Genomic DNA, 11,007 nt, shown 5'->3' on the forward strand with positions numbered 1-11,007 from the left:
TCTGTGTCCCACTTGTTCTTCAGACTCAGGGGTCGAGGGATGGAACTTAGTATTTAAATTCTTCACAGTTGTACATCAGGAGATGTAGCTGGGTGACAGCCCTGGGCCCCCTTAACCTTTTATTAAGCCAAGGCAGAGTGCCTGAAAGACCAGCTTTCACAGGGAGGTTTGGGGAGGATAGGGAATGCAATTATCCGCTGTCATCTCTAGGAAGAGGAGGGTAGAGGATAGCTGAGTGGGTCAGAGCCCAGGGGCTGCTGCTGGCTTTAATTAGCCCTGTTTTTCTAGAGTTCTGAAAGCCCCTCCTGGACCCACTCTTTCCCTTGTGCCAAGAGAAGCCCCCACCCCCTGCACATTCCAGTTGCCTTTCCTCCATGAGCAGAGCAGACCCTGCCACCAGGGAAATGAAACCAGGAACCTGAGTTCCAGGCCCCAAGGTCTAGGCCCTTGAAGGTTCCTGGGGGTAGGGCACTTTGGGTAGATATTGATTTTGGATGGGAGGGTGAGGGAGGTTGGAAGGTAATGAGTTTTGAACTGGGGGTCATGAGGCTGTCCTGTTCCACCCCCTACCAGCAATTTGCCTTGTGGGCATTGTCAAGGGATTCCCCGCGTAAGGCCTTCTCACTTTGGGGGCCTTTGTTTCCCCATCTGCAAAATGATCAACTTGGGCTTTATGGTCTCCAAAGTCCCTTTCAGACATTGTATGTGCTGTGTTTCAAGGGCTGTTTCAGATAATTTAGGATTGTGGCCCTAGAGAATATAATAATAATAGCATATAGCTCTCATAGAGTGCTTTAAGGTTTGCAAAGTGTTTTACAAATATTATCTCATTTGATCCTCACATGAACCCTGTAAAGTAGGCGCTGTTATTATCTCCATTTTACATTTGGGGAAGCAGAGGCCAACAGAGGTCACACAGCCACTGTCTGAGGTGAGATTTGAACTGAAGTCTTTCTGACCCGAGCCTTGCGCTTTTCTCCACTGCGCCACCTGGAGGGCTTCGGAAAGGCACAAAGTAGGTGGGAGGAGGCTGGTGAGGAACTTGGAAGAACAGAGTTAAAAAGAAGTCTTCAGGGGAAAGTTGAAAAGGCAAAGTAGACGGGCTGGCTGTGTCACAGTGGTTAGGGGGTGACAGGTGGTCAGCAAGCCTGAGTGTGTGTCAACACGTCAGGACAAGGTGAGGAAGGGACCCCTTGTGGTGAATTTATGGGAGCAGATGAACAGGATTTGTACGGCCGAGGAGGATTGGCCAGTTGCGTTGTTGGATGGGACATGCAAATCAATGAGTTCACAGATCCATTGGAGGCCTTAGAGATACATTTTTGTCCAGTGGGTAGAATTGGGCACAGTCCTGCTAAGAGTCAGGGGACTGAATGAGGCCACTTCTCCTTCGCTCTTCCTGCCCCCTGGAGGTTGGAGGCTGCTGGTCATTCCCATATCCCAGATTGGTTGAGAGAAAGTTGAGATTTTTCTCTGTTCCCCCTTTCTCTGTTCGCATTTCCTCTCCTCTACCATCTTGCTCTGTTCCTCAGAGCTGTGTGAGCACCTTGGTCTCCCTTCAGAGATGGCTTAGTAGCTGACCCCTTAATGAGAGATGGAGCTTTACGCAGATGAGCAGCACGCATCCACAGCTTTAACCACTCTGTACCTAACCTGGTCTTCTTGCTTGGGTACAGCTTCCATAATCAGAGGATGACTTGACTTCTTCATCTACTTTGGGCATGAGCCCATGCTTCAGGGAAGACAGGCAAAGGAGGAAGGCTGGGCTCTGACTTAGGAAGACCCACCCATCGGAGAGTCGGGATGAATTAAGTGCTAATGTAATAAGAAGTCACGGATCTGAGTGGCTTTAAAATTTGCAAAGCACTTTCCTCAAAGCCTTCCTTGCTATGTAGTGTTATAAGATTGTTCCCTTCTTACAGATGAAGAACTGAGGCTGAGGTAAAGATTGCCCAGAGCCTACAGCTGGTAAAGTGGCAGAGGTCAGGGCTTTGGGCCCCACATCCAGTGCTCTTTCCACTCTATTATATGGTCTTGCATCTTGTAGATTATTTTGTAGCTAAGAAAAATGTGGTCCAGATGATGTAGTGGTTAGAATGCAGAAGAGGGAGTGAGCCCTATGGCTGGGACTGAACTGCCAGAGACCAGACTTGTTAGGCTTGGAAATATGGAGGGGATTTAGGGAGGATGGGGACAGGGGACAGCGCTGTTGCAGACATTGAGTCAAGGTCACAAAGTGCTTAAAACAATTTTTTTTAACTTTCTGCATTTAGCAAACCTCAAATAGAATGGGCGTTTGCATATACACACTAGAACAGAGCAGGAGAATCATACTGCAGTGCAAACAGCAGGGCTGTTGTGTAGGCCCCAGAGCTTCCAGAGCTGGCCTGCTTCACACAGTACTCTGCCATCTTTGTAGACGGGGCACAGGGCAGTGGGTGGGTGGCCTGAAAGTAGAGAGAGCCTGCTTGGAGGGAGAGGTGGCCTGAGAGCTCCTTTCCTGGCTGGACACTTACTGAAGGGACAGAAAAGGAAAAGAAAAAGTCCTGGATGTAGAGTCAGAGGACCCAGCTTCAAATATCAGTGTGACTGTGGGCAGATGACTTCCCTTCTCTGGGCCTCAGTTTCCTCCTTTGTAAAAAGAGAGAGTCGTACATCTCTAAGGTTTCTCCTGCCTCTATCATTCTGTGATCCTTTCATGATAATCCCTCACATTCTGTAAATCTGTAAAGCCCTTTAGAGATAGAGAGATGTCCTGTCTGGTCTCTCATCATAAGGACTGTTTTGCAGATGGGGAAATAATCAGGGAGGGCCGGTGCCTTGTTCAGTGTTGCATGGCTTATAAGAGGCAGAGCCAGAAGTCCAGTCTGATCTCCTGGGCTGCACTGGGCAGTGGGGTTGGGGGTTAGGGGTTAGGGGTTGGGGGTTGGAGGTTGGGGTGGGTAGCATTTGACAAACTGAGCTCATCTAGAGCAAGGTTGTCAGGCAGTTGAGCTTCACTGGGGAAGCCCAAGCCAGCAAAGATCCCTTTTCCTACTCTAGGTCTCACTTTCCTCATCTGTAAAATGGGAATAATAGCCGTTACCACCTTCTTATCCCAAGGACTGATGGGAGGAAGACCTAGTGGGATAATGGATAGGAAAATGCTTCATCAATATAAACATCATCAAAATGTAAGGTGGAGCCTGAGGCCTTGCTCCGAGGGCCCACCACTTTGAACAGCTCCAGACAGCTGTGCTCAGCTGCTGATTGGTTCCTGCTCCCTGGGCTAGTGCAGCACTGAGGAGGGAAAGGGAAAGGAGAGGCAGAAAGAAGAGGTTGGAGGGTCAGGGAAGAGTAGCAAGAAGGGACTGGAGCAAGGCCAGCAAGTATGGGTAATCCAAGGATGAACCCACATTTCTTTTGTGCGTTTAGGCCTGCAAATCGCTTTGCTCCCAACTCTGGTGGGGTAGGTGAGTCGTTCGAGTTATAATGGCCCTGTTTTACAGAGGAGCAAAATGAAATTCATTATCCCAGCTGTAGTGGGAGCTGAGGTCCCCTGACTCCAAGTCCAGCATTTGTCCCACTGCACCACAGTTGAGATTAGTAGGGAGCTTAGCTTGAGAAGGAGGGTTTATGGAGCTCGCAGCCTTTCGTGACTTTTGGGCAGACCTGCCAAACTTCTGGGCCTATCTTCCCCCACTCTAAACTAGAGGTATAGGCTGGGGTGGGGGGGAGACTCACCCTTGTTAAGATTGCAGAAAGTGGGGCCAGCTGCAGATCCCCCTCCCCTGCCCTCTGCTAGTGTGCTATGTGACCTTTCAAAGCTCTTCCCTTCTCTCTGTCTCAGTTTCCCCATCTGTAAAATGAAGGAATTGTGACTTCTAAGGTCCTTTCCAGCAACTAGATCCTATGATTCTCTGTGGCCTGGAATCTGGGGTTGAGCCAGCACACACACACCCTGCCCCCCACTGTCCTCTACCCTCTCAGATTCTCTCACCCCTGCCCCCAAGCAGCCTTGCAGCAAATTGCCAACTCCCCTCCTCCCCCTTCCCATTATATATATGGGGAGAGGGGGAAGCTGGAACTGAATGGGAGGGGAGTAGAAAGAACCAGGCAGCCTTCATAAACATCCAGGATGAGACAGCAGGGACAGAGGGGGGAGGCAGTAGAGGAAAGGACTCCTGGGAAGTGTAGTCTCCCATCTTGACTATTCTGAGGCTCACAGAAGGCCAGCCAGCACAAAGGCACTCTGTGCATCTGCCTGGGCTGCTGGGCAGGGCCAGGCAGGGCAGAGCCCTCGTGACCTGCTGACTAGCTGGCCCTCCCCTCTCTGTGCACCCCCCTCCCCCCACTTACCCTCCTTAGCTGAGCTGTAGCTACTGCAAATAACAGTAACCGACATTTATATACTGCTTTAAAGTTTGCAAATCAGTTTACATACATTAACTCGTGAGCTGCAGAATACTTCTCATGGAGGGGGGGACTCACCTGCCCAGCCTTTTCCTCCTCTGGTCTTGAATTCCTTCAGGGAGAGCCATTGCTTGAGGGATCCAAGTTGGATCCTAGGATGAACCTTCTGGTGCCACAGTTGGGCAGTGCTAGGTCTGGGGCCCAGGGACCATCCTTGACCCCATCCGTTCTTGACAGTGTTAGGGAAGAGAATAACCAATTCCAGACCTTGGGTCCTGATGCAAGAGACAAGACTGCCTGGCCTTTGCTCAGGGAAGGGTCTCACTGCCTTCTCTTTGGTCCTGGCTCCAACTAAAAGGCAGATTGGGGGTCCTTGCAGCGCTGAAGTAGAAATGGCTCCCCTCTTGTGAGGCCTGTGTCCGCCCTTTCTTGCTGGCTGAGGGGAGGAGAGTTGGCAGGGCCCTGGGGGAGGCAGGAGGGGATGGGGCCTTCTCACTCTCCCCCAGCTCTGGGTGAGATTCCATAGGGAAGGGAGCTGGGTGGGTGGGTGGATGAGTCATGACCATACTGGAAAAAGCAGAGAGGGAAGAAAGAAAGAGGGAGGGGGAGAGAAAAAGACCAAATTCTAGGGAACTTTGGGAACCAAATGGGAAAGACTAAAACTTGAGAACCTGAAAGCTGGCAGGAACCTTAGGGATCATCAAGTTCCATCAAGAGATGTTAAAAAGAGAAGGAAACAGGCCCACAGAGGGGCAGGGCCTCACCTGAGGTTACACAGCAAGTCAGTGCCAGAGCCAGAACTTCAGCACCCACACTGAACTTCTTGGCTGGGTTGCTTTCTACCCTACTGCCCTACCGCCCTACCGCCCATGCAGTTCTGGTCCTTCAAGAACTGACCTTTCCTGAGGCCCTAGCTAAGTGGAGCTTGAGATGGGGGGCAGGGTCAGAACCAGCTTCTCTTTAGGGGAGACTTTGGTGGTGGGAAGGGCCCTATCGGGGAGTTCCAGATGGCAAACAGCCTGATTTCCCCATGATTACTCACAGGGAGGGCCCAGCACCGTGTCCTCGGGGGCTCTTTGCATTCAGAAAGCAGCAAGTTTATCCTGTATGGTTACTGAGGCAGTGTCACCTGTGTCACTGTGTGTGTGTGTGTGTGTGTGTGTGTGTGTGTGTGTGTGTGTGTTGACAGGTCCTAGGAAGCCCCAGTTTTAAGGGAAAATTGGATAGTAGACATTGGGATCTAGGCAATAGGCTGCCTCCTGGCTGGCAGAGAAGGAACCATTACTATGGTATCATGACGACTTTATACCCACCACTTCCTTCCTATCCTGGCTTCTCACCCCAGACCCCACCAGGCTCAGAGAACCTCCACTGTATTCAGCAACTGCTTGGTCCCTAGATATTGTGGGGCCTATATTAGTAGTAGCAAAGTTTTTCAAGAATGGGCACTGGGCCCCAGGGTCCAGCTTGTGGCTGTCTCCTGGATGAGCCACCTCAATGTCTTCTAACTCATGGATTCTGGGGTGCAGTTGTCCTGTGGTCCCCCCTTCCCTCGTTGGGTTTGGCTTATTCTTTCATTTCCTCTGCTGGAAGCTGGGGCTCTGAACCCTGCACTCCCCCTGTGGGACGGGGATGGAGGGAGGAAGATTATCTTCATTAATGCTTCCCCACTTGACTTTCCGTCTTAGAGACAATGGAAAGAGAGCCCTACAATGAAGTCAAAAGTCCTGGGTTCAAGTTTTGACTCCATAATTTTCTAGCTTTATGCCTTTGGGTTCGTCAGTGAACCCACTGATATTCACCTTGTTCAGAGTTCACCTGTAAAATGAGGAAAATAATTTTGTACTATCTACTCTAGGGTTTTTGTGAGGAAAGCATTTGTAGACTAAAAGCCCCCTAGCTTATTATTTTAGTCTCAGTTCCATGTCTGACTTGCTTTGTGCCCCTGGTCAAGTCACTTCCTCTCCCTAAGCCTTCGGTTGGTCTCATGTGGTCTTTAATGCCTCTTCCGATGCTCCTCCTCGTTATCTTGCCACTGGCTGGGCCCTGACGTGGCTGGAAGTCTGGGTTTTGGTCTCAGTGGGTCTGCCACAACTCAGCCCCTCCCTGTCCCTCTTGACTCATCTCTAAAGGGGTGTGGCCCTACAGTTCCCTCCATTTTCCCTAGGCCAGACCCTTTGCTCTTAAATGGAGGGGACCCCCTTACATCTTTGCTCCATTCTTACCGAAGGAGACGTTTAGTCGAGTAGCCAGTAGCTCTCATGTCCTCAGCCTAGTGCTAGGGACTTGGGGGGTGGGAATAGATAAGAGTATTTTTATTGGTCTAGTTGGAGCAACAAATTCTTAACAGAGAAAAGCTTGTCAGGGGCCATGGGGATTCTGAGGGGGGTCTGAGGACCAGAAGAAGCTTCCTGGATAAGCTGGGCCCCAAAGAAACTCATTTGCGGAAGAGGGCAGTAGAAGCCTGAGAGGGCAGAGTGGGCAGGCAGGGGGAGCGGCCAAGAGCCTGTTAGATGTGGGGGTCATTGAGAAACCAGGCTTGGCTCAAGTAAAATTGGCCACCCTGTTCTGCTCTTCCTGAAGGGTGGAAGCGGGGAAGCTGGTGGTTGGGGATGGTGGGTGGCAGCAGACCCTGCTCCATGGGCACAGCTTCATTCTCCCCCTTTCCCCCACCCTGTCCAGATCTTGGCGTGGAAGATGGCCGGTGGTGTGGACGGCCCCATTGGGATCCCCTTCCCTGACCACAGCAGCGACATTCTGAGCAGCCTGAATGAACAGAGGACCCATGGCCTACTGTGTGACGTGGTCATCCTGGTGGAGGGCCGAGAGTTCCCCACACACCGCTCTGTACTGGCTGCCTGCAGCCAGTACTTCAAGAAGCTTTTCACGTCGGGTGCTGTGGTGGACCAGCAGAATGTCTATGAGATCGACTTTGTGAGCGCAGAAGCCCTCACTGCTCTGGTGGACTTTGCCTACACAGCAACCCTCACCGTCAGCACATCCAATGTCAGTGACATCCTCAATGCTGCTCGCCTGCTGGAGATCCCGGCCGTCAGTGACGTTTGCGCCGACCTCCTGGACCGCCAAATTCTGGCCAAGAATGACCAGATGGATTTAGTAGATCAAATTGATCAGCGGAACCACCTCAGAGCCAAGGAGTACCTTGAATTCTTCCAGAGCAACCCCATCAACAGCCTCCCTAACAACTTCCCGTGGACCAACCCCAACTTTGCCGGCCCAGAGGATGAAGAGGACGAGGAGGCGGCGGCGGCGGCGGCAGTGGCGGCGGCGGCAGCTGCAGCAGCCACAGCAGCCGCTGGTGGTGAATGCAATGGCCTGGACTTCTATGCCCAGGGTGAGCGACCAAAGGCCGGTGATGGTGACCCAGACAGCAGTCAGGGCCTGTGGCCTGACCGTGATGAGGAGGCAGCCTCAGGGGCCAGCCTCTTCCCCCCCTCGCAGAATGGGCACTATGGAGGCCGTGGTGGTGGTGCTGGGGGTGAGGAGGAAGCTGCCTCCCTTTCAGAGGCGCCAGAGCCAGGGGACTCCCCTGGCCTTGTGTCGGGGACGGCTGATGGGGAGGACGGCGATGGGGCAGAGGTGGACGGGCTGGCTGCCAGTGCCCTGCTGCAACAAATGATCACCTCGGTGGGGCGGCAGGCTGGTGGTGGGGGCAGTGAGGAGGATCAGCGCAAGGAGGACGAGGGTGTCATGGATTATTACTTGAAGTATTTCAGTGGCTCCCATGAGGGCGATGTCTACCCATCATGGTCCCAGAAGGTGGAGAAGAAGATCAGGGCCAAAGCATTCCAGAAGTGCCCCATCTGTGAGAAGGTGATCCAGGGGGCAGGCAAGCTGCCCCGTCACATTCGCACCCACACTGGTGAAAAGCCCTATGAGTGTAACATCTGCAAAGTCCGATTCACCAGGTGAGGTGCCAGGGCCTGCTCACTGGGGTAGGGGGTCTGGGGTCTAGGGACGAACAAGGGGATCTAATAGGGGACGGGGGCGTTGGGAAAGGAACAGGACTATCTGGGTGGGGCGCTGCGCTGCTCTAGGAGAGGGAGGAAGGCTGTACATTGAGCAGAGCAAAGCAAAGATCTCTAGACTGGCAGCCAAGCTAGTGGGATTCAGATCCTGTCTCTGCTACCTCCCAGCTCTATGGGTCTGTTTTCTCCTGTGGGAGGTGATTTCACAGTCCCCTTCCGGCTCTGACATTCTGTATGTGGTTTTTTGGATTTTTGCATGGAGCCGGAGCTTAGACGCTGAGGCCTCTGGGGAAGAGCGCCTGAGAAGAGCTGGGGTCACTGAGCCTCAGAAAGGAGATAGAGGTCTGGAGTCCAGAGTACTCTGCTCTGATCAGGAAGAACAAGAAAGGGAGGAACAGAAGAGGGGAAGAGATAGGCCAGGCCAGGCCAGCGAGAGGATCTGTCTCCTGGGGCAGAGGGAAGCTTACTCCCTCCTGCTTTCCCTCAGCAAGGCCCAGCTGGGTTCTGCCACCACCCCTTACTGGCCTTTCTCTTTCCCTGAGAGCTCCTCCTCCCACCAGCCTCCCCCCACCCCCCACTTTGGAGCCAGTGACTCAGCTCTCCCTTGGGCCCAGCCTGGGGTTCCCCCAGCCCCACCCAGTGTGAAAATTTTGAAGAAAAATGCCATTGTCCCAGGTTCTCTGCGGGCCCTCCCTGCACCCCTGACCGGCCCCCTCCCCAGCTGTAGGAGGAACCTTCGTTCACCACATAGAAAGCCTGGGAAGGGAAGGAGGTCAGCCAGGTTGTTTGCTGTCTCTGCCAGAGAACCCCCTCCCCATACTGTAGTAGACAAGTAGGGGTGTGTCCTGCTCAAGAGGCCTGGAATGTCAGTTCTGCACCAAGAGCCAGCTCAGGGCGGTGGAGAGAGTCCAGACAGAGAGAGGCAGGAAGCCCAGGTTCTTGTCTGGCCCTTGCCGGCCTAGGCACAGGGTGACCTCAGGTGAAGTGCTTCCTTTCCTTGGTCCTCATTTCCCTCTTCTGTCCAGTAAGGGGGTTGACCTCGATTACATCTGAGGTCCTTTCACCCCTAAAATTGGAGAGAAAAGTGGTCTGGTAGGTGCTGTTCTTGTCGAAGCAAAAGCCAACATCCCAAGGGGTAGGGAGGATAGCCCAAGTCTGACCAGTCTGTAGTTCGTTCCTGAGCCCTCCTGGGGTGTTCGGATTTGTGCTTGCCTTCATATGATGAGAGATCGTCCAGCCAGGGAAGGGATGGACCCAGGGAGTTTCCAGGTTGCTGAAGGAATCGAGTCCCACCCAGAGGCCACAGAGAAAATCAAGGTCCAGACGACCCTGGCAGTCAGGACTGGAAATGCTGAGAGAAGAGAGCGATCCCTGAGGGCTGAGGACTAGTGAGGGGGAGCCACCTCAGGGCTGAGAGGCAAGAAAGGCCTTGCCAAGGCACGAATAGTAATCCGTTCAAATTTCAGTTAAGGTCTAGAAGTACTTTCTTTACCACAGTTCTGTCAGTGGGACAGTGTCGCTCCAGGTACTATGTGTGTGTGTTATTCTCTCCATTTTATACATGAAGAAACTGAGGTCTAGGGAGGGAAAGGGATATATATATGTATGTATGTATGTTCAGGGCTATACAGCTAATGAGAGTCAGAATTTGAACCCAGATCCTTTGACTCCCAACCAAGCAAACTCCAAGGGGAGATTTTACAGGTGATGCAACCTCAGGCTAGTATTGTGCTCCCAAGCCTCAAGATGCCAGTGAAAAGTAGACATGCCCACTTCCCCCCACCGTAGCTGGCCCTGGGCTGTGGGTCCTGAGTGCCCCCTGCCCTGCTCTTTGTTGGCCTCTGTGTCCCTGGGGGCCCACTGGGGACTTCCCCTAGCCCAGAGCTCAGTTTCACTTTGAATCAAAGGCGGCTGTGCTGCAGGTGGGAGTGGGTGAGGGGTAGCTGTCCTAGGAGGGTCCCTGGTGCCCTCACTTACCTGTGTATGGGGATCTTTCTTATCCTGTGTGAAGGGAAGGAGGGGTGAAGACTGTGGGCCCAGAGCCCCGGGGACAGCTCACGTCCCCTTTTGGCCTCATTTCCTCATCAGTAGAATGGGGACAATATACGTACTGCTTGCTGTGAAGAAAGAGCTTTGCAAGACATCAAAAGAAAGCACCAGAAAAACATGAATTATTATTAGCCACATGTCAGTTATGGGGAAACTGAAGCCCATGAGGGGAAGTCATTTGTCCCTGGTCACCTCGGGGAGCAGTGTAGTTTGGGTTCAAAACCAGGGCCTGTGACTCTGGAGCCTCTCAGAGCACCTTCTTCTCTGCCTAGAATTCTGGGCCTCCACTCCTGGGCCCTGTCCCCGGGCAGAGCAGGAACCTGGTCTCTAGTGAGCCCCACATTGGCGCCTCAGGCTATGGCTCCCAGGCAGCCCCTGGTGCTCTGAGACCTTTTTAAGCATTTAGAGCTGGGACTGTCCTGGATTTCCCCCCTCCCCAACCCTGGGCAGCCTTTTTCTTCTGGCCAGGAGCTTGAGGCCTCCCCACCTGCCCCAGCCAACCCTCTTAGCTAGGCCCCTCCTTCCCACCCTCTCATAGGACCAGGAGTCAGCAGGGGCCCCCAGTGAGTCACCAGGC

At 53.0% G+C, this 11,007-nt stretch overlaps 1 protein-coding gene across 3 annotated transcripts in view; it reads left to right on the forward strand.

The window, feature by feature from the left end:
* Positions 1-11,007, forward strand: part of ZBTB7A (zinc finger and BTB domain containing 7A) — a 30,163-nt gene that overhangs the window by 11,776 nt on the left and 7,380 nt on the right. For all 3 annotated transcript variants that reach the window (XM_027850851.1, XM_027850852.1, XM_027850853.1), the window contains exon 2: positions 7,075-8,321. In XM_027850851.1, coding sequence (XP_027706652.1) covers positions 7,090-8,321 — 1,232 coding nt within the window. In that variant the 5' untranslated portion in view covers positions 7,075-7,089. The remainder of the gene's footprint in view (positions 1-7,074; positions 8,322-11,007) is intronic.

The sequence above is a fragment of the Vombatus ursinus genome, unplaced genomic scaffold (assembly GCF_900497805.2).
Source record: "Vombatus ursinus unplaced genomic scaffold, bare-nosed wombat genome assembly UNPS02009173.1, whole genome shotgun sequence".
NCBI lineage: Eukaryota > Metazoa > Chordata > Mammalia > Diprotodontia > Vombatidae > Vombatus > Vombatus ursinus.